Source organism: Peromyscus californicus, unplaced genomic scaffold (assembly GCF_007827085.1).
Source record: "Peromyscus californicus insignis strain IS unplaced genomic scaffold, ASM782708v3 Scaffold_22__1_contigs__length_63687245, whole genome shotgun sequence".
NCBI lineage: Eukaryota > Metazoa > Chordata > Mammalia > Rodentia > Cricetidae > Peromyscus > Peromyscus californicus.
The window spans coordinates 34,228,864-34,255,641 of NW_026294525.1; the positions used below are offsets into that span (position 1 = coordinate 34,228,864).

Consider the following 26,778-nt stretch of genomic DNA (forward strand, 5'->3'; position numbering starts at 1 on the left):
TATATGACCCAAAAGGCAAATATAAATCAAAGTAAAGCAAGTTTAGCCTTTGTCTTTGACCGACCATCCTGTTCAGGCTCTCCTTTTAGAGAATCCTTTTTAATTTCTTTTTTAAATTTTAAAATATTTGTTTGTATTTTTATTTGACTAGTGTTTTGCATCCATGAATGTGTGTGCACCTTGTGTGTGCCTGGTGCCCACAGGTCAGAAGAGGGTGTTGGATCCCCTGGAGCTGGAGATATAGGTGGCTATGAGCCAACATCCCAGATGTGGGTGCTGGGAACCACACCTGCATCTCCTATAAGAACAGCAAATGCTCTTAACCAGAACCATTTCTCTTGCCCCTGAGAACCATCTTTATTTTGATACTCTGTTTTATCTATCCATTTTTCTACAGATATTAGCCCACTGTTCACATTTTTCTCCATCTTTGTTTTATTTTAACTATTTTTCAGAGACCCTAACATAATAATGCAAAGACATACTTCCCATTTCTTTTTCTGGATGCACACTTCTCTACTGTGGGGCTGCATCATGATTTATTGAAGCAGTCCCTTAGTGATAGACGTCTGGTTGTTTCCAGGCTTTCTCATAAATTTTAAGGGATCTGTTTTCAGTGCCTAATGGGGAAAGTAAAGGAGTTTTCAAGATTTGGCATAAAGCAGTGATCCACACTCCCAGATTCTCCTTAGGAAGAATAAAACTCTCAGCATGTGACAGTCCTCATCATAGAAGATGGAAATCCTTGGAGCTGCAGGAGGGGGCACTAATTAAACAAAACAGAGGTGTTATTTTTAGGTTGACTCCTTAAACAATAAAGTAAAATGTAATCTCTGTTTGAAGGTTTTAGAAACAAAACTTGGTCTGCCATTCATTTTTTTCTACCAAGTTAATTTGTGATTGACGACCTTCTTGATTTTGTTCGTGTTGTGCCCAAGTTATGCAATAACTCCCCTCCCTTCTCCCACCATCTGCTGTTTCATGCTTACCTGGGAATCCTCTGGCTGCCTTGTGCCTAGCTTAACAGCTCACTTTTCAATCCAGCTTTGCTGGACTCTGAACTCAAGTCTATAAAATATTTGCAAGTGCCTTTTCAGTGACCAGTACCATAGTTTTGGTGACTGGCGATCATCTCTGCATTTGGTTTTCATCTGCATGTACCTGTCCCTCTCTATAACCATGGTTCAGAAATGCCTTCTATGGGTGGGCATGTTGTAACATTCCCATAAGTCCGTAACATGGTTGATGAAATGAATATTTGCTGGTGCCACGTTGAAGCAGGTGTCTAAACAGATAGAGCCCTCAAGTTCCATTTTGTTGCTACACTTCCCTTCCCCTGGAAACAAACAGTGGACTGTAGGTAATGAGCTGCTCTCACTGACCTCATTTCTCATTCACACCCCTATTCCTGCAGCATCGAGCAGTCTTTGTAAATTCTTTATGGTCTCACAGTGGATTCACATCGCTTCTTTTACACTTGGAGATTACGTTTAATATCTTTCAAGGTGCAGCCATCTGCAAACGTAGCTACGTTGTGTGCATTGTGTACATGTCATAGTCCAGGCATGGTGCTCTGTAGCTGCTACTCATTTCTGGAGTGATCTTCGGAGAGAGATGCTATCATCCCTAGTTTTTAAATATGCAAACAAGTTAGAGAGATGATGTAACATGCTAGGGCTGGACTCTGAGCATTTTCTGCTTTTGATGTCCGACTTGACTCAAGAGTGGGAGTGGTTGGTGAGTAAAAGATTCAACTTCAACATTACTAATAAAGTCCCTAAGACACCCCCACCCCCTGCTGTACTTCACAGCCCACAAAAGAAAGGTACAGTTGGAGAGAACTATCTCACTAGTTTACGTTGTATAAAGCCCAAACAACCTTATGCATTTTGGAAAAATTTTAGTTCTTTAAAAAAAAAATACATTCTTCCAAAGGTTAGGCACTTTACTCTTGCTGAAATTTCACTGTTTTTTGTCAGCCAAGGAAATGAAGCATCCAGTCTACACACACACACACACACACACACACACACACACACACACACACACACACAAATAAAATGACAGGAAACTTCATAAATATTTAAAACAGCCGCTATGAATTAAACATTGGGATAAAGAACCAACTCCTTTATTAAGCACAATGTTTAAATAAATAAATAAACAAGCTCATGACATATATTGCTAGGTAAATGAAATGTTTGTACTAATAACATTTCAGGTTTCTCTAAACATTTACCTTGGATAATACTTTTATGTAATTATATTACATGGCTTATTAGACCCAAAGCAACTGATTTTAATGAAACACTTGAACTGTTGTTTTTTTTAAAACATGTAAATGGCTAGATAGGGTTGGTTCAGCCATTCTGGAAATAAAGCCATTAGCAGAAGCACACACAGAACCATGTGTGAAGGAAATAGGACATGTTTTATGTGGGTTTTAACAAGTAAAGCTCAGGGCTGATGGTGTGCTCAAGGACAGGTGTTTGCCTAGCATCTGCAAGGTCCACCACTGCCTTTAACCAATGAAAGCTCAGGAAATACGACAGGCTATCAGGGAACATAGAAGAAGATGAGATAGAGTGAATGCATCGAACAGGAGCATACAGCTAAAATCCTGTATGTGGCAGGTAGAGGCAGGAGGATCTTGTATATGAGGTTTTTTGTTTGTTTGTTTTTTGTTTTGTTTTTTCCTGGGCAGCTAAGAGAGACCCTGTGTCAATAAACACCAAAAATACAAAACAAAACAAAACAAACAAAAAAACCCAAAAAAACCACTGGTGTAGTACTTCCCATGGTTGTCCTTTCTGTGTGGGGTGTGTGTCTTCATCCTTCACTAGACTGTGGGAGAGCACCTGAAGCATGCTAAGCCAGAGATACTGGGGCTGGAGAGGTGATCTAGATGTAGCCTACCCTGCCTTTGATGATCTCCCTGTCCTGTATCAACATGCACTGTTCCCTCCCTCCCTAAAGGATGAGGAAGTTGAGTAGAACAGGAAAGTTGCCTGAACTTCCAGGCAACAAAAGCAGACTGGGACCATCAGAGAATGATGTCTGTTGTCTATCCAGCCAAGCTTGAGTCTCTCTAAAAGTCTGTTTCTCCATACCTATAATATGCCCTGATTCTTACCCCGGTGGAATTTTTTGCAGGGTATACTGAGTTACCACTTATCAAATAAGTATTTATCCTTATTTTTTTTTCTTTCCTGACTGTACCATGCAGGAAAAACAAAACCAAAAACATTTTCAAATGATTTTTAAAGTTTCCTGAAGAAAAAAAAATAGAGTCATAGATTAGGCATGGAGACAAGTGTCTACATTTCAGCAATTTGATGGAGAGGGCCAGGAGGATCAGAAGTTCAAGGCCAGACTTGGCAATATGGGAAATTTGAAGACAGCTTTGACTATGTGAGAGACCTTTTCTCAAATACACCCATATATTTGGTGCAAATATATGGTGTGTGTGTGTGTGTGTGTGTGTGTGTGTGTGTGTGTGTGTGTGTGTGTGCGCTTAATGCTTAATACTTCCGAGTGCTTACATGTGCCATTGCATCCTCGCCCTGTAAAGTAGGGTGGTAGAATCTTATTTCTATTTTACAGATCTCTCTCTTTCCCTCTCCCCCTCCCCGCTCCACCCCACTCCACCCCTGTCCCTTCCTGTCCCTCTTTTCCTTCTTCCATTCCTCCCTTCCTCCCCTCCTGTTTTCTGACCACTAAGAGATGAGTTTGACACAATCCCCCCCCCCCCACACACACACTGCCATGGATTAAAAGTGAGAGCAGAAATGAACATCCTCCCTTAAGTTGTATTTTCTCAAGACTTTGTCACAGTGATGAAAACCTGACACAACCAGGAAGTGATGGAGACAGGATGTGCCTCCTGCTGGGTAGCCCCACATTCTCCACTCTATTGCACCATGGAGGTCAAATAAATAATGAACTTAGACTCCGCCTTCCATGATGCCCCTTACTGTTTTGTTTAATATTCTCACAGGAAAAATGTACTTCCAGAATTTCAGAAAGACATGTGTTTTTTTTTTTTTTTTTTGGACACTCAAGCTCTCTGGAGTTGAGTGTACATGAGTAGCTATGCAGTCTCCAAAAGTCGCTGATATTAGGAGTTCTGTCTTCTGTTGACAAATGTTCTCTCAAGTATTTATGGTCTCAATTTCATTATAGTTTTAAGACCAAAAAAATTGATTTAAGACCTCAGAAAACTTTTGTTTATGTTAATTGAGCTATGGATAAATGCAAGTTCTTAAGAGTCTTGCTCTTTAGTTAGGCTACCCTGAAATTCACTATGTTACCCATGTTGGCCCTCAGTCACAGCAATCCCACTGCCTCAGCTTTCTTTGGGATGACAGATGTTAGTCACCATGTCTGATACTCTGTGGATATTTATTATATCAGAAATTAACATTTCAGTGTGAGACTATATCTCAGTAGTAGACTGCTGGGTGAAGAGAGGCTCCTTGCCAAGCATGCACAAGATGCCAATTTTAATTGTCCATATGCAAAAAAGAAAAAATAAAGAATCCTGCATTTGATTTCTAGCACCAAAAAAACGCCTTAAGTTAAAAAATTAAAATAATATATTAAAGTTAACTATCATTGGCATACATACCCTTTTAAAAATGAAAACCACTCTTTTGCATTCTGTTTGTCAGAATATACATGTCATTTACTTCTGGGAAACTCCATTTTATACACTCATGTGAGAATTAGAGTAGAAAAGAAAGAATTATGCTTTAGTATTATTATTAAAATGAATTTTTGGCTCATCAGCTTGACCTCTTGGACTAATTGGTACCCACAAGGTTCCCTGAACCAAACTCTGAGAATGGATGCTTGAGAGGGAACTGTTGACTGATGTTAGCAACTTAATGAAGGAATTAGGGCAAACCCCAAAGAAACAGTCTTGATGACATGATTTTTAATTAAACTAGTATTCAGTAAATACAGTGGGACTGTAATCTGCATTAAATATGCCAGAGAAATGTCTTTTATTTTGTGCCTTGTTTTCTTATATTAAATGTGTTTAATGATAAAGGAGGTTAAGTCATTAGGAGATGAAATTTGTGGAAGGCACAAAACAGCAAAGACACCACTTATAGACCTGTGATCCTGGATGGGATCTTGGCCTATGTAGGTTCAACGGTGAATAGCAGTAATAGCAGACACAAAAGTAGTGTGGTTGTATTGACCATCTAAGCCTCACAATGGCCCTCTGAATGAGGGGACCTTCTCTTTCTGTCTTCCCTCTTCCTCTTCTCATCCTATTTGATAGAAAGAAAGGTTCAGCAATCGCCCAATCCCATAGCTAGTAAGTAACTGGAAACTGATAAGCCTCTGGCTCTGAAGTTCAGATATGGTGGATATCAATTCTTTACTAATCGCACTGGTTTTTTATGACAATGAAGAGCGTATCATGCATGTGGAGGGTACCTGGAACATTCCAAGTCCATCCTCATGAACGTGATTCCTCTTTCTCTCCCTTCTGTTTCTATGCGGCAGGTCATCTAATGTCTCTTCGTGTCTGTGCCTCCTCCTTACGGTCCCTGCCTGACATCCAGCCCTTGGTTCTTGAAGGCCCATGAGATAGAAATCACTTTTCCTGCTCTCCGATCCACTGGCATGAGTTCTTACATACTTGGTTTAGCTTCACTTTATGGCAGACATCAGATGTGAATTATTGAACTCTCCACAGTGTGGGGGCTCACCATGGTGAAACCACTGTGCCTTCTGACTGAGACATTCTACCATGGCTTTCATTATCACTTAATCTGAGTATAGGTTTTTTTTTTTTGGTCATAGTTAGAATGTTTTCTCCTTTCATTGCAAAAGGAGTTAGATACTGATCATCTTTACTGTTTTATTTATCTACTGTTTGTTTGTTTGTTTTTATTGTTTTAGAGTTTCAGAGTGCCAAAAGATAAAACCGGTACTACAAGGATTGGGGACTTGGCCCCCCAAGACATGAAGAAAGTTTGCCATCTAGCCCTGATTGAACTCACTGCCCTGTATGAAGTGTTGGGCGTGGAACTCAAACAACAGAAAGCTGTGAAAATTAAAACAAAAGGTAAAGTTAGATTTGGTTCCAAAGTCGCAAGAATGGTCTTGGCTCTTGGGTGGTATTGTTGGTGGTGGGACAGAACACCAACCAAATGAACTGAGGCTCGAGTACCTCTCGCGTTCAAATTCTCAACGTTGCCTTTGCATGTTTTATGAATTGATAAACAGAGAATATACAGCCAAATAATTTACTTACCACTAAAGGGAATTGTTATTCAAGGAATTATAATGCTCATGTTTTCCTCTTTAGAAAACTGTATGTTTGAGAAAGAGACATTTGGCAAACCTGTCTATTTCCAAAACCAAATCTTCAAAAATGATTTTTAAGGGGTTGGTCTTGAGTGATTACTTTTGTAATTTCATGATGAAATATGGGGTGATTAGTAATCTGTCCCCATGTTGACTTTCATTCTATTTTTAAACTTAACTTACTGTTGGGTACGTGTCATGTACACGTGAGTGTGGTCATGTAAGTGCTGCAAGGAGTGTATGGACATCAGAGGACAACTCTCATGAGTCAGTGCTCTCCTGCCATTATGGGTTCCAGGGATCAAGCTCTGACTTTCCAGCTTGCATGACATGCCCTTTGACGTGATGAGTCATCTTCTTAGCCCTACACTGTACTTTTAGCTATTTAACAAAAACATTTTTTTCCTCTGTAAAGAAAATAATGCCGGTGTGAGACGTTGACAGTGCATTGTATTCACTTCCCATATGTCATTTCAATTTTGCAAGCAGCTTGCTTACCTATTTCATCAATGAACTCATTCTGATAACATGGTGAAGAATAGACACCTTTAGTCTTTGCTTCTTTTATTGTCTTGGTCTGGAAATCCAGGTAATTCTCTACTGACAAAGCTTTCCCTTTTAGGAATCTCTGTCCTCTTGTTTAACCTTATAGGTGTCTCCTAAAGAGGCACTGGGAATGAGGATTATTGAGTTGCTATGGTAACATGAGCCAAGACAAGTATGTACCTGATTTAAGTTATAGAGACAGTTTCTCTGTAGGACTGAAGTGTGCCTTTCCTGTCCTTCCCATGTGTCCCTGTCATGGTGGACCCTAAAGGCCTTCTCCTACATTCAGTTCTCTGGAGTATTTTAGCTTAAGGCTTGCAGTGGTGACTTTCTGAGTTTAATGGTGTGTGTGTTTTCCCCTAAGTCCTTGTGAAGAATGAAGATTTCAGATGCTTCTGTCTGAAGTCGTCATGACGCTTTCTCCAGTGATGGAGGAGGGATACCGTTTGCATAGCTAGGACTGCATGCCCAAGGTTTTAAAAGGGCTGACAGATGTGTAAAGGCGCTGACAGATGTGTTTTTGGTGCTGTTCTTGTTGTATGTCTGTTGTTGTTGCTGTAATTTTTGGTTTTGTTATATGATGCAGAGAGAAATATTAAAATGTTCTTATAAAAGCTGTCACTGTTTAAAAGGTAGCAGAGGAAGTTCTTTGTAGTTTTTAAAAATACCTGTAGTTCTTATCCAAGAAACTTCTATCTTGGGTATTTGGAGTCCTTGAGAATACACCTCTTTTTGATGATCAGATGAAAAGGCAATTTATTATGTTTTAAATGGCTTCTCAGTGTCCAGTATCTGTCCTTGAACCACAGGCCCGTCCCTTCTTTTTGTCCACAGATGAATGTTTTTTACTTGATTGTGTCATTCCTAAAGGACAGAGCCCTTGCTTCTGTGGTAACCATCAACCCAGAAGAGAGGCGGAAAAATGTTGTAGGTAGGAGTTATGTTCATTTCAAACTTAAGGCATAAGAGATGAGTTTAGAAAATGTACAAATATTATCCATCACACACACACACACACACACACACACATACACACACACACACACACACACACACAGAGACAGAGAGAGAGAGAGAGGTTAAAGGTAAGAATACTAGATATCTACTACATTTTTGAAAGATGCATTTATAGACCAGGATTGTAATTCTCAAAAGCAAATATTTATATTCAGCTGTATCAGGGAGTGTTCAACGTCCATTCAGTAAGGGAGAGATAAGTGATGTTTGATTATACGTCAGAACTTTTCATTGGATTGCACTTCGTCAACTGTTCAAACAGTGCACATGTCCTCATGGTAGTGTTTGTCTTATACAGTAGTTTGATCTCTCTAATTGCAATCATTTGTTCAGATACCTATCCCTGCTGGATTGTTCTAGAAGATAGGGCTATGCTTTGGCTGTGTTGGCCTGTGTCTACTTAATGGCGTTGTGGTTTCATTCCCTTAGTAGGTGCTCAATAAATAATCTGATCAATAAATGACAATGTAAGAATCTCATATTTTCAGTTTTTATTCCTATTTTATAGGTTGATGGAAGTGAAGAGCTTTTGTTTTCTTGTTGCAGACTCTGGTCTTTTTGGTGTTCCATTAACCATGTTGTTAGAACAAGATCAAAGGAAAGTGCCAGGAACTCGAATACCCTTGATCTTTCAAAAAGTAAGTAGGCCTGAATTGGCCAGTGTAGCAAGAACATACTTAGGCTAATAGTGGCATTTTACACTCAGACTGTTATAATACAGTTTGCCAATTGATATGCTGTTTTGTTTTATACTTTGATTTTCTATTCAGGAAGCAAATTTGTTTCAAGGGCTCATAATTTTTATCTCATGGTGATACTTTCTGTGATATTACTGTATCTGTGATTACCTGGCATCATTTTCCTGTCTTATATTAGCTGCTTTTGTGTAATTGAGATTTCAGTTCTATAATACATAGGAGTGGAAACTGTGTATAAATTCCTAGGGAATTGAATCCTCATGAATATTTCATGCATGTATGTATTTCTCAAGCTTTCCTATTTGCAGTGAGGATGTCCAACTTAATTTACCAGTGCCTACGTCCAGAGTAGGCAAAGAAACCATAAAGTAGAATTAGAAAATGATTGCTAAACTATCAAGTTGCTTGTGTAGTCAACACTCAATTATTCATAAGGGGATTATGTGTAGCAATAAAAAAACATTCAGCTCAACCTCTGAGCCATCGTTGTGCAAAAGAATAGATTACATTTGATAAAGCCTAAGAAAACACAATAAGGAAGACAGGCCGAACAGCCATGGACTACCCAATAGATCCTTTGCAACAGCCTCGGCGTATCAGTTTCCATAATTTCTCAGGACAGTGGAGATCGCTTTTCAGTTGACTGACTCAGCTGGTCCTAAGGCTCAGTCTATTTGGTACTCACTGTGCTGTTCCAAATCAGTTACTACCCTTGTTAGCCACTTGCTGTGGGGGCCTTACTCCTCTTTCCTGTCATTGCCTCCAAACTTGTACCTAACATTCTCTTGATGAATATTCTGTAGAGTTGTTCTGACACTACCTGTTGGACCTGTGTCTATATTAATAGTCAGTAACAGTTATTCTGATTAAGATAAAGCAAATAGAGACTACGCATTCCAATTTTTTTCTTGTGTTGAAAGGATGGAGTTACTATACAAAGATGCATTGTAAAGCAGTATCTTTGCAGTGTCTTCCTTAGGTCAAGCTCCTCCAGAATCAATAGAATCTATATCTATGTATCTGTCTCTAACTATATATCTCTATATCTGTCTACACCTATATCTATATCTATCTATGTGGAAAGGGTTCTTTTTAATTATTTTGTTCATGCAGTTCATGGGATCCAGCAAGTCTGATATATGTGGAACAGGACACCAGGAGAGCAACTTGGGCAAGAGTTGATACCGCAGTCTTGAGGAAGAACAGTTTCTGTGCAAACCTCAGGCTTTGCCCCTGATGGGATGGGGCTCCCTGTATTGCAGATGGTGACTTGCATGGCTTAAACTCTGCAATTCAACACTCAGTCACTTCTAAAAAGATACCGTCACTGCAGCATCTAGACTAGTGTTTGACTGGCCCATTGGGTGCTCAACACTAACCAGGTTGGCACACACAGTTCATCATCTCATGGGGAAGTCTGTTGAGTTTAGCTTCATTTAAGGTTCAATGATGCTTCCTTGGTAGGCTGAATACTGACTACTCGTGGTCTCTTTAAAAAAAAAAAAAAAAACTTTTTTCAATTTTCCCAAAATTTTGATTCCATTTATTTAATTAGTATTTTTTCAGTTTTGTTCTCTTAAACACACCAGAGACTCCTGCACCCTACTCTCTTGAATTTGTATTTCAGTTTTGTTCCTATTAAAAACAAAAGGCCTTTAAAGAGTTGATGGGTTGGAAGTGCTCACCAGTTTGCATCTGCTTTGCGTTGTAAGAAATAGACCATGGAGACATGTTGGAAGAAGCATCATTTGATCACCAATGCATGGCCCTATTGTCTGTCCTTCAATTTTGTAAAAGGGGGGAGAAAAGGAAACACTCGATTTGCAGAAACATTCACTCCCAGACTCTAGAGGGTTCATCTTTAATGTGAAGGGAAAGTGTCTGGCACTAACCAAAGGTTATCTCATATCAGTTAATTCCATTTTTTACTTTTCTTGCTCTCCCTGCCCCCCACCCCCAAGGCATGTTGTTCAACCATGTTTTTAGAAGGGGTTGGGTAAAGAAAAATATTCATTTTACTTTATGGAAAAAGTGCATTTTTTGCTCAAATTTGTGAATCTAATGTCTTTTTGTCAAGACAATCATTCAAATCAGTGTTGTGCCAAGGGGTCTGATTTCATTTTCACTTTAGTTTTCACTGTAAACACACACATACACACACACACACATACATGCACACGTAGGTGCACATACATGCACACATGCACACACATGCACATACATGCACACACACATATGATTTATATTTTGAGAAATATTATGGATCACCAATAAAGTATAGACTACCTAAGTTTCCTCAAGCAGCATGATGAAGTATAGTTAATTTTTCTCTATTTGAGGTCTTAGAAATTAAAAGAAAGCTAGAATGTTTTCTATTAATATAAAAACTAGTAATATAGATAATTAATAATGTAGCTAAAATATGTTATTTTCCAAGTGAGAAATAGGAGCTAGCACCATGGTATTGTTTCAGACAGCACACACGTAACTCTTGATATTGGGATCCAACATTAGAGAACACAAGAAAAAGATTCAAATATGGAATTCAGAAATGAATCCCATTCAACTGTTTAGAAGCCAGGATTTTCTTCTGTACTTAATGAAAGCGAAAAGTGTAGACTGCTAAAATCTAATTGACTTCAGCAGCCTGCATTTAAATGGATGTTTTAATAAGACATGCAAATATTTTATAAGAGGAAATCAAATGAAAATTGGCCGTACATGGAATATTTTAAAATCTGGCATGAAATACTTGATTGAATAACATCCTTCTAATTTCAAATAATTCCTAATTCTTTTTGCTCTGAGTTTTTCTACAGTGGTACTTGAAAGATGTGGTCTAAGAAAATTTTGAATTTTAAAAATTGATGTACATCTTTGACTGGTCAGGGATGGATGCTTCAGCCAATAATGTAATGTATTCTTAGAATTTGATGCTATTATTGGCATTTTCTCAGAATCCCTCTATATCAGTAAATTTCCTGGTCAAAATCAATTCACAGGATAGGACAGATAAGGTCATTAAGGAAAAATCACCATCACTTCTAGGATCCACATGCTATGGTACATCTGATTTTGGGACATGTAGACAGAGGTCCACAAACCTCCCTGAGAAGGCTTTCTCACATCAGACACTTTTATATGCAAGGGGAAAGCAATAAGCTCTCTGTGTTCTGTGAAGCCTGATTAATCATTAACAGGGGATTCCCTGAAGAAAATAACATTCTTTTGCAGCCTGGAGGATTTTATGCCTCAAGGTGTGCAGAGAACATTAAACTAAGATTGGAGATGCAGGAAGACCGTATCTGGGTTTCATGAAGTGGAAGACTTTTGAGTAAAGGGGGGTGGGCTACAGAAAAGAAGCACCTAGTGCTAGTAAGTGCCTTGTGTTTATAAGGAGGAGCTAGAAAGTGATTTCTCTAAACATCTCAGAGGATTCTCTGCCCTCTGCATGCTCCACCTACTACTCAAGGAATGTGTGACCCAGACTTTCCAACTGGAAGCTCCCTGTCAAGGAGCAGACCACTCTTCCTGTCTTCACAGCTTTTAACAGTTTGCCTCTGTAATATTCTCTACTTGCCTGATTTTTGTGATATGTTTTTTAATAGTTATTTACTCATTAAAAAAATTATGTGTATTTGTGTGGGGGTATGTGCATGTGACTACAGGGGACCACAAAGACCACCTAGAGTTCCAGGCAACTGTGAGCCACCTGCATAGTTGCTGAGATCTGAATTTGGATCCTCTGTGAGAGCAGTTTATGCTCTTAACCACCGAGTCATGACTCCATCCCCATGGCTGCTACATTTTTCACTTTAGTTTATTTTAGTGGAGTCATTGAAATAGATATGTACCCATTCATTGAGTGTTGGTCTTTAGAAGCCCTATTTGAAAGCATTCTTCTTTAAGCTTAACACCAGTAGCTTAAAATCAATATTAGCAACCATTGCTTTCATATAAAAATATTGTTTCTTGGGACAGACTAGACACAGTATGTAAGTGTGCAAATCCTGGAATTGCATGACATTTCTTTGATTGCACAATGCATGCTGCTGGAGGAGCAGAATGATGTTCTGAGTTGCTTTTACACAGTGAACATCTTTTCCCTGATCCGGTGGAGAGCCGCAGCTGTTGTGTGAAATCTACATTTCTTTTACAAAGGAGAATAAGACGAACTTTTTCAAAACTATAACTCAGGTTTTCGTGCACAGAGTTTTGAAGCTGTTGGTCCAGTAGCACTCAAAACCTCATCCAATGCAGTCTGCATGGCATCCGAATCAGCTTTCACTTACTGATACGGTGGGGCAGATGTGAAGCTGTACCTGTTACAAACACCACAGTCAGAATGTTTCTTGGTTTACCCACAGCTCGTTTCTCGAATTGAAGAAGGCGGTCTGGAAACGGAAGGCCTCCTACGAATACCGGGAGCTGCCATGAGAATCAAGGTAACTGAAACACTTTAGTTCTGTTAATGTACAATTTTATTGTTTAATTATGCTTGTGCATTTTAAAGGCCAACTTAGCCTCCCGCCCCTTATTCTTGTTAGCAAAGCAGATAAAATAAAACAATAAAGCCTCTTAACATCCAGTTTATAGTTTCTCTACAAACCCCTTCTGTCTTTTTCTGTAAGTCTTTTTTTTTTTTCCCAAATCCCCACATCACCTATTATAATCCTATGATAATGAGAACATCATGACTCAGAAAGGTAGTAGGGAGCTGGGTGAAAGATTTAGGCAGGATGAGTAACAGCAATTGAGTTTTGGTTTTAAAGGGAGCCGGAGCATAGCACTCCAGGTGGGGAGCAGATTAGGGCCCTTGACAAGAGCCACAGTGTTGACAGAAGGAACAGCTAGTGTACTTTCAACAGCCAGTTAAGTGGATTCAACTGTGCCAACTGGTCCACCCAGCCTGTTGTCATAGGCCAGGTCATGCTGCAGCTAGCCCCTTGTAAAGGATTTAAAGATGGTGAGCCAGTTTGGTCTCCCTGTCCTACTGAATTTTCTGCGCTCTTCTTTCTTGCCTCCTCCCCTCCTTTAGACTCTTCTCTCTCTCTCTCTCTCTCTCTCTCTCTCTCTCTCTCTCTCTCTCTCTGCCTTTCTTCTCTCTCCATCTTTTCTCCTTTCTTGCTCCTTTTCCTCCCCTTGCTCCACTCCCAATTTCTGAGGTAGCATCCATGTCTTTTACCCATTAAAAAAACACGGCAAAAAAAAAAAAAAAAGAGGGTTTTGTTGGGGGAAAATGTGATCAATTCACTCTTTGAGCAGAAGAACAACAGAGGGTGTACGTCAGTCGTGGAACACTTCCCTAGCACACAGCAGGGTATAGGGTTCCATCCCCAGCACCATAGCAAAAGAAATCACACAAAGAAATATAAGCCCAAACCATCCTTTGGGAAAGTGATTCCAGTAATAGAAACTGAGAAGGATTTCTGACAGAATAGGGCTTATGCTACATTAAAAATGAATCCAGAAAAATAGTACTTATGAAACTAACTTGATTGAGTAGTAGTTAGGAGTAGTAGGAATAGTAGGAGTAGTTGGGTTGGCCCATCTCACGGAGTGTTTGAAATGAATGACCTCAGTATCTTGATTCTACATGGACTCCAAATGTTAACCTGGGCTAGCAGCAGGATGGTGGTGTAGTGAAGGTATTTTTTATATAATATATATATATATATATATATATATATATTTATTTATATATATATTTTGACATCTTATCTATAGGATTTGGTTTTTGCATTTCCCAGAGGTAACAAATCAGAGGTAACCTTTTGCTTGCCCAGGGATGGATTTTTGTGTTTTGATATGTAATATACCTCTAAACAGCTCAAAAACATCACGTTGAATTTTAAATGATCTGCTTTAATATAATGACAAATTGTAGGGTCTAGGTGACATGCCCAGTGGAAAAAGTGATTTTAATCCATCTTTTAATTAAACCTTTGCTAATTAAAGTGTGTGAAGATGTTTAAACTTTTTTCCTAACCTTGGGCGTAATTTCTCCACGTAAAGGCCAGTCCAGGTTGGGGATGGCATTTTCCTGAGAAACAGAGGAATGTTGGCTTTTACTACTTGACACTTTATAGATTACAATCCTTCTAAGGTAGAGAACATATCCTACTCTCAGTAGGGAAGCAACTGTGCTTCCTGCTAACTCCTTTCTCCTCTTGTACCATTCAGAATCTTTGCCAAGAACTAGAAGCGAAGTTTTATGAAGGGACCTTTAACTGGGAAAGTGTCAAACAGCATGACGCAGCCAGCCTGCTGAAGCTCTTTCTCCGAGAGCTGCCCCAGCCACTGCTGAGTGTGGAGTATCTCAAAGCCTTCCAGGCTGTCCAGAGTAAGTGGTTTCCATCTGCAATTAGCCTGGGAGTGGGTGCCACTCACACTTAGTGGCTCAGTGACCATTGGCATCCCAGGGCACATGAGCAGATGTCTTTGGCTAGATGTGTTGTTTCATGGATGGCAAGGGTTGCTCAAAGTGCCACACACCACTTTCCTTCCATAAATAAGCACACCAGAATGTTCTCTTCAGGTGCAGATTAGGTGCATGGCCTTTAAGGACACAATACATCTAGAGTTAAAGCCTGGAAACTTCAAGTTTCTCCCTTAATTATGTGAGTCACATAGATCTCTGATGCAGTTTTCTTGCCAAGTGTTGAAAGCGGCATACACTGGAGAAGCTGTGAATTACCAGTTTCAAGAGCACAAGGCGATATCATAGTATCTATGACCATTTCCTAAAAACTTAAATCCTGGAATTGTGTAGGGAAATGAACAATTGTGTAGCAAAATGCTTTGCTGCCTCCTTCGTAGAGGGCCACAGGATTCTGATTTGTTGCCATTTTGTGGTTCTGGAAAACTCCAAATTAAGATAAGTAATTACTCTTGATTCCTTTCCAGGGAACACAGAGATCTTTACAAAGTTTATATACTGCTCCGATTGTTCCATTTACTCCTAGGGGCCATCAGGAAAGGAAACAGTACTATAATGATGCTCAAGTAATCGTATCTTCATTTTCCAAACTGGAACACTTATGAATGAATGAGTGCATTATTAATAATGACAGAGAGGTATCATCCCTTTTGCACGGTTGTGTACTATTCTTTAGGTGTGCAATTTTGGGGTGAATGCCTAAGTTATCGTGTGTCATAACATTTTTTTCTTTTAAAATCCATAAAGATGATAAGAACCACTACTTAAAATATCTTCTCTAAACAATAAAAAAGCATCTTTTGTTTAAAATTTTTGTAATGATTCAGTTGCATTATTTTGAATACATTTCCTGGATATGGATCAAATTTGTTCCTGGCTGGTAAAGCAGTGCTCTAAATCTCTGGGAATATTAGATGCCAATGATAATAATAATAATAATAATGAATATCTCTTGGAAGCTTCACTTGCTGATTGGTTCCTCATCCATGCCATAAGCATTTATTGAACACCTGCTATATTCCAGGCTCCATCTTTTTCTATGCCTGTCAGGGAGGGCTCTCCTCTTATATTTTGTTCCCTTGACATTAAAAGAGACAAACTTCAGTGTTATGGAAGCACCGTAGCCTTGGTGGCATATCCTGGACAGTCCAGTCTCCTCCATATCTCCATTGGAGGAGAATAACCGTGTGAAAGTTAGAATGATTTTCAAATCACTGTTGTGTGTCTGCAGACATACTGCCACTCGTCATGTGATCCCAGCTGGAAGTTCGCATCCTAGGATCAAGGGTGCTCTGAGCAGCTGCTTCTCCTGATCTCCAACCCCCTCTGTGAGGCTGGCTGCCCAGTCACCATGTCTTACATTTCACTGTAATGGTTACACCAAATTACTTTTTTTTTTTTCCTTTAAAAATGGGAAAAGAAAGCAAAGTGTTCCCGGAAATTTTCAGATTTCTCTCATTTATCTACAGATCTTCCAACCAAAAAGCAACAGTTGCAGGCTTTGAACCTCCTTGTCATCCTTCTACCTGATGCAAACAGAGACACACTGAAGGTCAGCTGGTTAATTTACACTAAATATCCCTGAGAACGACGCAGAGTAATTTTTCATTATTTGTGGAAAAACAGTATGATGCTTGTTTTGGAAACAGCCATGTACATCTAAAATGGGAAAGAGTGCTTTTAAGGACAGATAGTGAGAAGCAGCCTTTTACCTTTCCTTACTTTACTAGGTTGCTAATTTTATTAATATCACTAAGGGTTTTAAAGAGGGTTTATTTATTTTATTTATGTATCTGCATGCCTGCTTCTATGTATGTGCACCATGTTTGTGCAAGTACCCATGGTAGCCAGAAGAGGGCACCAGACCCCTTGGAGCTGGAGTTTTTTGAGTCTTTTGAGTCTCCCCATGTGGATGTTGGGCATTGAATGATGGTCTCCTGCAACAATAACAAATGCTCTTAACCACTAAGTCACCTCTCTAGCCCCTAGGTTGTTTTGTTTTGTAGCATTTGTGTCTCTTTGAAAGAGAGTGTACAATGTTTGTACAGTTGTATGTGTGCAACTAAATGTGTGTGGTGGCCAAAGGTGAACATGTGGTGTCTTCCTTGTTTGCATTCTGCCTCTTTTTTTAAAAAAAAAAAAAAATACTTATTTAGCTTTAATTTTGTGTAGGTGTGTACCTGTGTGCTGGTTTGTGCTTAAGACTGGCTACAGTGCTTACAGAGGCCAGTAGAGAGCACCCGATCTCCTGGAGTTAGAATGATAGATGGTCCCAAGCCATCTGACATTTGTGTTGCCAACAGATCCTCTGTAGCAGTGGCAAGAGCCCTAGACGGCTCTAGGCTTGAGACGGGGGTATCTTAACAGAACCTAGAGCTTTCTGATTCTGCTAATCTAGCAAGTTCCCAGGATCTCCAGTCTCCACCTCCCTCCCATGTGTGGGATTACCGGTGGGTTACAATACCCACCTAATAGTTCAGTGAGCTCTGAGGATGCAAATTCTGCTTCTCAAGCTTGTGTGGTAGTGGTTTGCCCTCAGAGCTATCTCCCTGGTACAGTTTTGGTTTTGAGATGTGACTGGACAAGCAGCCCTAGCTAGGCTTGAATTTAAGGTGTATTCCCCACCCCCACCACTGTTCACCACCACTGCTAGTTCTAAGTTTTGCTTTTCCAATTTTCACAATAGTAGTTCTTCTGGAAGAGCAGATGATTAAAGTTCATTGATTAATAGAAAACATGGACTTCTTCTGTGTTTCCTTCTTCCTGTTTTTTTTTTTTTTGGGGGGGGAGACAGGATTTCTCTATGTAGTTTTGGTGCCTGTCCTGGATCTCTCTTTGTAGACCAGGCTGGCCTCGAACTCATAGAGATCTGCCTGGCTCTGCCTTCCGAGTGCTGGGATTAAAGGCATGTGCCACCATCGCCCAGCTCTTCCCATTTTTCTTATGTTTTCCCAATGTTGTTTAGTGAGCATGTACAATAAAGCAAACAACAGGCATTTAAAATGCAAGTGCTAGCGATCATCAGGTATGACGCATTATTTCCTGAAGACATGACAGGTGTTTATAGTTAGAAGTGGTAGAGTTTGAAACAAGTCGCAATGGCCAGCTGAAATATTCGTTAACATTAAATTACTTCTCTAAGGGCTGGAAGTTCTGATTTGTATAATTATACTGAAGTAATTTGGTAAAGTACTCACTCATCTGGTTTAATGCTCTTAGTAGTAGAATCATTAGAGGTTCTTAGGATTGGTGTGGATTGTTTTCACACTGGTTAATTTTCCTTAGCTGCAAATATTTAAGCTAGTGTTGCTAGGCATTGTGGTTTGAATGAGAAGTCTTCCATAGGCTCATTTGTTTGAATACTTGGTCCCTAGTTGGTGGAACAGTTGGGGAAGGATTACATGGTGTGGCCTTATTGGAGGGGGTGTGTCAATAAGGGCAGATTTGGAGGGTTCTTTGCCTTCTGCTTGTGGATCAAGATATAAGCTCTCAGCTACTGCCTCAGTGCTATGCTTGTTGCATGCTCCCTGCTCCCTGCCGTGATGGTCATGGACTCACCCTCTGAACTGTAAGCTCCAAATAAACTCTTCTATAAATTGCTTTGGTCATGGTTTCTTATCATGGGCATGGAAAAGTAACTAAGATAGTAGGGCATACCTATATTCCCAGCACACAGGAGGCTAAGACTGAAGGTGTCAAGTTTGAGGCCAGCCTTGGCACATATGCAGAGTAAGGCCCTGACCTTGAAGATAAATGAAAGTTTATCATGTGGTGAGAAGGGGTTCATTATAAACCTTTGAAAACAAGACAGTAAAAAAATTCAATATATGATTCAGAAGCAATGTTAATCTGTTTCTGTTACTGCTCATTCTCTCTCTCTCTCTCTCTCTCTCTCTCTCTCTCTCTCTCTCTCTCTCTCTCTCTGTGCATGCACATGCCTATATAGTACTTTCAAGGTCCAGAAGAGAGTGTCAGATTCCCATGGAGCTGGAGTTTCAGGCAGTTGTGAGCTATCCAACATGGGTACTGGGAACTGAACTCTGGTTTTCAAGAACAGTAACTGCTCTTTACCACTGAGTTACCTGACCAGCTTTCACCCCCCTTTAAAAGGGTTTATTTTTATTTATGTGTGGGAGGGCATAATATGAGTGCCTGTAGAGGCCAGGAGAGGGCTTGAGTTACAGGTGATTGTGAGCCACCCCCATATGGGTACTGGGAATCAAACTCTGGCCCTCTGCAAGAACAAATCTCTTTCAGGGCTGAGCCATTTCTCTGGCTCTCTCTTTCACAATTAATATTATTTAATTTTAAAACTGTGTTATATATATTGTCACAGTCCTTGAAGACTAGGAGAGTTGTGTTTCCATTTTACATAGGGACACATCTTTACAGAGGCATTGAAAACAGATACCAATGACCACTCCTAGCTAACAAGTAACTACTGTCCTGGCCTCAGTGTTTACAAGCACTCAGTCTTCTCACACCAGGCTCTTTGTGTGGTTCATAGCTGCTTAAAATGGTCCATTCCTCAGTGTAGCTTTGTCAAGGGCTGAGCCAGCATCTTACGAACTTCTCCTCTCTTTCCTCCCCTCCATCTCTTCCCCTCCCTTTTCCTCTCCCTCCTTTTTCTCTCTGGCATTCCTCTGGCAATATTGTGAACACTCTTATTGCATATGCTCACCACAATTAAAATAATTATCTAATCTCTGTAATTTATGCTCATAAAGAAAGAGATACACTGGTCCCCAAGAAACCATTCTGGTCTCTGTGGAACAAAATTAAATATTTTTTCCTAAACTTCAATTAATCTTTTGTCCTCATTTGTGAACATGTTGCTTCAATGTAGCACAATGCTTGGATTACAATTTAGCTTTCCAAGCACTGTACCAGATATTAGATACATAAATTTTGCTGTTAGATATTAAGCCTTTAGTTTGCTACAGATGTCTGAGGTCTGTATTGCAACTAAACCTGATATAAGATCAACCTGTTAGCACTAGAGACTTTTTTTTTTTTTTTGCATTTTTGTTTTTGCTTCTGCCCTGAAATCTTATTTAAAAAGCCAGTTTTATTTGGCTTTGTTCCTTCCATTTGGGTCTAGCCTATTTATTTTGACTTCTTCAGGTAGGGATCTTAGGCTGACGATGAAAATGTGATAAAGCCACAGAGACCTGGGATTAAATTAAATTGTGTGCCCTCCCGTAAGGCTCTGTAAGACATCACTTCCTCATCTGCAAACTCGGGTAGATATAGTGTCAGCCTCTCCTGAGGATTAAAAGGATGCTCTCTAAAATGTCCACTATGCTGCCTCATTCATGGAGAACATTGAACACACATGTAGTTAGTGTTATTCTTGAGAAGATCAACTGGAAAAAAAAAGGCAAAAGAACCATAGGCCTTGTCAGAGAAGGGTACGTCAGCTGCTGGTGGCTTTGGGGGCCCGACCGTTCAGAGTGTGTGGTAGAACTGGGAGTGGGAACGTTGGTGCCGAGTAAGACCTAGTGTTCAAAATTCCAGTTCATTCATTCCCTCAGTTTTGAAAAACCTCTCTTTTCTTTGGTATTTCTTGGTAGCTCTTTTTTTTTTTTTTCCTTTTTCACAAGAAAGCTCATTTTGTTAAGGTTTTGGGCCAGCAGACTGTGGAGTCCCCTAGTGAGAATGAAACTATGGTAGAATGTAATTTCTCAAAGATTTCTTCCCCCTTTTCATTTTAGATCCTTCCCTTTCCTTTACCTCCTTCTCCCCCTCCTTCCCTCCCTCCTTCCCTCCCTCCCTCCCTCCTTCCTCCCCTCCCTCCCTCCTTCCTCCCCTCCCTCCCTCCCTCCTCCCCTCCCTCCTCCCCTCCCTCCCTCCCTCCCTCCCTCCTCCCCTCCCTCCCTCCCTCCCTCCCTCCCTCCTCCCCTCCCTCCCTCCTCCCCTCCTTTTTTCCTTCCTTGAGGTGAAAGGATTAGAACTTTTTGAAACACATAAATATTTATATATTGTTTTAAACTACTTTTCAGTGCTCTGCGGTTCTTGTACGTTTAGAGGCCTGGATTGCTACACATTTCTCTGCCATGTCAGATGCACTCTCTGCCTTACTGCCCAGTGCCATGGTCTTGGAAAAACAAAGCACCATTATGGGCTTTACCAATCTCTCTGAGGAGCTTTGCTGACAAGGCCTGTTGGTTATAGATAGGTGGCTATGCGTAACTCACATGTGCATGTGTGCACGCGTGCTTATGCTGTGTGTGTGTGTGTGTGTGTGTGTGTGTGTGTGTGTGTGTGTGTGTATGTGTGTGTGTAGAGAGGCCAACCTTGGGTGTCATTCCAAGGAACCAACTATCTTGTTCTTTGAGAGAGGGTCTCTCACTAACACTGGGATGACTGGATTTAGGCTGGGCAGGTTGGGGAATAAGCCCATTTCTGCCTCTTCAGATACATACTATCTAACCCAACTTTTTACATGGGTTCTAGGACTCAAACTTGGGTCTTCAGGCTTGCCTAGCAGGCACTTTACCGTCTAAGCTCTCCTCAGCCCTGACAACTTTTTTTTTAATTTTTGACATTTGTTAATTTGTGTGTTTATGGACATAGGTGCGTGTGTGTCAAGGCACGCACGTGAAGTTCAGAGAACAGATTCTAGAGTTGGTTGTCTCCCTCCACCATGTAGGTTCTGATGACTGACCTCATGTTGACAGGCCTGAAGGCCCGTCTTCTTTCCTGCTGAGATGGATCAAAGAAAAACTCTCTCTTTCCTTACTGTTTTTATTTTAAACAATACTTTTACTAATTCTTTGATAATTAACAATTTTATTAATTTTTTTGAGTTTCCTACAGTGTATTTTGATTATTTCACCCCCTCCCCCAAGCTCCTCCCAGATCCACCCTCATCTCCCTCCCTACCCAACTTTATGGTCTTTTTTTGTTTTTCTTTTAAGACCATTGAATCCTGTTTGTGTAGACCAGGTACTCCTCTCAGATGCTGTCAAGTGCGAGTAGCTCTTTTGTTAGGCACGTGACACTCCGCTCCTTCTCCCTCCACGCTGGGGTTGAGACTGGCTTATGCTTGTGTAGGTCTTATTAATTCTGTGGCAACCACAGTGACTTCAGAAGTGCAATTGCACTACGGTGTCTGGTAAACATTGTTTCTTTATATTCATCTGTCACCTCTGGTTCTTACAATCCTCCATTCCCTCATGATACTCCAGCCTTGAGGGAAGACATGTGATAGAGATGTATAATTTAGGGCTGACTATTCTGTAGTCTCTTATTCTCTGCACCTTGGCCAGTTGTGGGTCTCTGTATCAATTGCCATCTCAAGAATAAGCCCTGCTGATGAGGATTAAGAGGGACACTGATCTATAGGTGTAGCAGTGTAGGTGGTTTAATACTATTTCCACTTAGCACAATAATAGTAGTAAGTTCTTCCCTAGGGTCTATGATCTGTGTAGGCATAGGTTCTTGGCCCAGATTATCGTGACAAGTATAGTTTCCTTCTTGTGGAGTAGGGTTTGAATCCAATTAGAGAGTGGTTGGTTATTCCCATGACATTTGTACCACTACTGCACCAGTGGGCATGTTTTGTTGGGTTAGTCATTATTGTAGTTCACAGAGTTCCTGACTGGATGAGATTGATGCTTACCTTTGTCTTCTGGTAGCATACATAGCCCCTTCCAGCACCATGAAAACTAGCAAGTAGGGATGAAGCTTTGAGATCATGACTATCTTGATTTCTCTGTGTTCTGTGAGCCAAGTATGTGGTGTCTTCAGCCACAGGGTCATATTGTTAAATTCTGAAGGATGATCAAAAACAATGGAAATAGTTGTTGGCCAACAACTCCAAAAGAGGTAGCCCGTCTCTGGCACTGGGTTTTTTATTTGTTAGCCTGTGGTGTTAAGTAGGGGTATTGTCCCCTTCAAGGTAACTCCATTTAAACTCTTTTTACATTATGAATCTATTTAGGAAGATTAAGTAATAGGTGGTTTCCATACGACTTTTTCAAAAGGCATTTAGAGTTAAATATCATCATTTTTAAAATGACTTAAAAATCCTATATACTACAGTGACTTCATCTCTTAACTCCATGTATGACAGAAATCTCAGTCATTTTTTTGTTCTAGGCCTTGCTTGAATTTCTGCAACGAGTCATTGATAATAAAGAGAAGAATAAAATGACTGTTGTGAATGTAGCAATGGTCATGGCCCCAAATCTCTTCATGTGCCACACACTGGGTCTGAAGTCCAGTGAACAGCGAGAATTTGAAATGGCCGCTGGGACGGCAAATGTCATGCACTTGCTGATCAAGAACCAGAAACTTCTATGGACAGTAAGTATATGTTTTTAACTGAAATTTTTTTAGGTCAATGTACAAAGTCTTGAGTTTCATAGTGACGTCTTCATATATATTTGTCATTATACTTTTTTTTTTTTAATACATGCCTTCATTTCTTCTGGCAGGTTCTCTTCTCTCCCTCCAGTTGGGGCTCTCTTTTTATCTTTTTATTGTATGTATTCCATAATCCTCCTTTCTCCTCTACTGTAAGATCTCTTGCTTCTCTCGTCATTCCTTTTCTAATACACATGGACAAGTATACACACGCGTATACATAGACTAAATTTTAGATCTGGGTTCTGCATATAAGAAAAACATGTGGTATTTGTTTTAAAACTGCAATAATGGCCATGTAATTTCCCAGCATAATTGTTCATAGTAATCATGAAAATAACTTTTATAAAGTTGATGTTTAAAAGCAATGTGCTTTTTTTTTTTCTCAATGACTTAAAAATACACTCCATGTTGGCCGCCAACCTTATAAAATTACCATGACCATGTGTGAGTGAGGAGGTATTAAAGGCATTTCATTCACAGAGGTAAGGAGGGCCTTGTGAATGTCTATTTTAAAATCATAAAATTAGGTCAAGAAAGCATGCCCTGTGAAAGGTACTTCTTAGGTAGTTCCATCAGCGCCATTTCCCCTTTGCTGGGTGTGCAGGCTATCACATTTTAAAGAGCTCATGCTGTCTTTGCTCCATCATTCCCTTATTTTCCACAGAACTGTTATTTAAAGGGACATACACATTCTGCACTCCTCTGCACTTGCCGAGGTCTTGAATGTGGTTTCCGATTTTACTCTCACGGTGATCTTAAGTTTTGACAGATAATCAACATGGATGTTGATGAGAGGTTTAGTTGATTATAGTCTCATTTTTCAATGAAATTTATATTTTTTTCCCCTGAGAGAGTCCTTTTTACAAGCATTTAGAAAAATGAACTAAAGAAATTCCAAGCCAAATTATAATATTAACTATTTTAAACCTTAATGTGAGCCTCTCCTAATCCCAATATTTTTCAAAAAATACAAAAATCATGCTTCCTAGACTCTCAAGGCTTTTTTATATTCTATCCAAAGGCAAGTGATAAAGGGTATTTCAAATATATGTAAAGTAATGCTCAGTTATCATGTCTGCCTCTCTTAAGAGCCACATTATTCTATAGTTGAACATTTTAATTGCCTGAAAGATTTTGTTCCTAACATAATTTCTAAGGATCAGTTTTTCCTTATCTTTGGAAGCATAGTGTATCTTTAGGAGTGCTGCTGGCCAGTTGTTGTTGCCTTTTGTTGATGGGTGAGTTTTTTTCTTATCTGACAGCAGAGGCTGTCTGGATTATTGGAAGGGACCCGTAGGTTAGCTTACCGGAGCTGGAGAGATCTGGTTGCCAAGGGGACAACAACTGTGGAGGTGATGGCCTCCACAAGGGTCTCCTCAGGGAATCTTCTGTGTTGACATCCATGGCATGGAAGTGGCTAGTATGTCCTTGACTTCACAAAGTCCCTTTTGCACCCTTGCGCGGTGGGTGGTAAATTACACCAAGTGGATGATGCCCTGCTCCTGGTCTCAGTAAGGGCATGGTTCGTTTCTTTTTTGCAGAGTTAATGGATGGCACGTTTCAATGGCTTAGTCTTGAGAAACAGAACCTTGATTCCTCTTGAAATTAAAAACGAAAAAGAAGTATGTAGTTTAAAATGGTTCCATATCTATTATGTCTTTTTCTTCCTCAAACTGAATGTCTTTTCTCCGTAGATTCCAAAGTTTATTGTAAACCAAGTGAGGAAGCAAAATACTGAAAATCAAAAAAAGGAAAAGAGAGCCATGAAGAAATTGCTGAAGAAAATGGCTTATGACAGGGAAAAACATGAAAAGCAAGATAAACCTACAAATGACGTAAGACAATTTTGAAGGTCTATTGTTACTGTGATTTAAATAATCCCACTAGATGACTTCCTCCCAATTATTGGGCTTTGGTAATACTCATAAGTGAAAGATACCAGTTCCTTTTCTTCTGATGATCAATATTGAAGGTTAGTCAGGTGTTGGGACTCAGCATGTGGTTTAGTAATGGTGAACAAGGAAATATGTCAAGAGAAGACTGTTGCCTGTGCTCGCACGCATGCACGCACTCACGCATGTGCATGCACACACACCATCCTTTTGCATGCTTTACATGCCCACTGATTTCATGATATATAGGGAGTGAAATTCCTCTGTACTCCACTAACCTCCTTCATAAGGATTCACCCAGATACTTGACTGGGCTGGGGATATTTTTGGACTAAAGATCGGTCTTAGACCCCTGTAAGTATTTAAGGTTTGTAATTTAGTCAGAAGAATTTTATCTTATGTTGTAGAGAAGAAAATTAAGATAAAAAATCCATTATTTGCAAACTGCAGTAAGCATATATTAAGAACCATGTTTACAATAATGAAATATGCATGAAAATATATTTATGAATTGAGTTAACAAAGCTCTGGTGGCAGATCTCGGAACGATGGAAAAGCCTTCTATTGTTCTACTGAAGGGAAAACACCCCTCACCCCAACTGAAGTTGCTCAGTTACATGCTGACATCTTGTGGAATACCATGAAAATGCAATTATCAGCCTTTGTCCAATTTTTCTGCTTTGACTTGCTTAGTAGGGGTACCAAAATAATATTAACATTTTTTCTCTTAAACTTATTTTAGCTCCCTTAAAAATAATCCTTTCTTAGAGATGTAAAAAGTATCTTTAAAATCAATTTTCAGTATCTTTAAAAGATACAAAATATAAAAAAGGGAAATTATCAAAGTTTATATTTTTTAAGAACTTAATTTTTATCATAGGGCTAGAAAGGATTTGTGACATACCATTTTTCTTTCACTTAGAATGCTCTGTTACCTCAAACACAACTGTAAAAGAGGGGGGACTGGGCTTGTAGTCTTGACTGTTCAGATTAAGTGAGTGCATATTACCTCTTTCTTTTCTGAAAATCCAGGTATTTAACAAAATGCTGCTGGTCCAAGATATTAAACCTCAGTCCTCCATTAGGTATTCAAAGAGGTCCAAAGCTGGGTATTTGCCTTCCCACCCCATACAGAAGTAGGTAGCTCAGATGAACTTGGATGTATGATGGAAGCCTGCCCGAGATACTGTAGACTAGGAAGCAGGAAGTGGGCATTTAGAGGCTTCAGTGGGGATTCCAACTTAGTTGTGAAAACAAGTACTATGTGCTAGAGGTAAGAAGTGTAGCCTGCAGAGGACGTTCTCTAGGGTCACAGCCCCACAGTTGGGGTCCAGTTTAGCTTGTCCTTGAGGTTGAAAGTTTTTAATTTAATCGCAGAAATTTATTTTCCAAGTTGGTATCATTTTTTTAAGAGTCATAGGCACAGAAAAAAGTTACAAAGATCAAACAAATGTACAAAATGAAATTCAATTGTGTATATATGCTTTCT

The 26,778-nt window shown here is 39.7% G+C and overlaps 1 protein-coding gene across 5 annotated transcripts in view; it reads left to right on the forward strand.

Moving 5' to 3' along the window:
- Positions 1–26,778, forward strand: part of Arhgap18 (Rho GTPase activating protein 18) — a 214,783-nt gene that overhangs the window by 164,832 nt on the left and 23,173 nt on the right. For all 5 annotated transcript variants that reach the window (XM_052751244.1, XM_052751246.1, XM_052751248.1 and 2 more), the window contains 7 exons: positions 5,917–6,082; positions 8,434–8,525; positions 12,953–13,030; positions 14,769–14,928; positions 16,494–16,576; positions 23,128–23,334; positions 25,092–25,232. In XM_052751244.1, the coding sequence (XP_052607204.1) occupies positions 5,917–6,082; positions 8,434–8,525; positions 12,953–13,030; positions 14,769–14,928; positions 16,494–16,576; positions 23,128–23,334; positions 25,092–25,232 (927 nt within the window). The remainder of the gene's footprint in view (positions 1–5,916; positions 6,083–8,433; positions 8,526–12,952; positions 13,031–14,768; positions 14,929–16,493; positions 16,577–23,127; positions 23,335–25,091; positions 25,233–26,778) is intronic.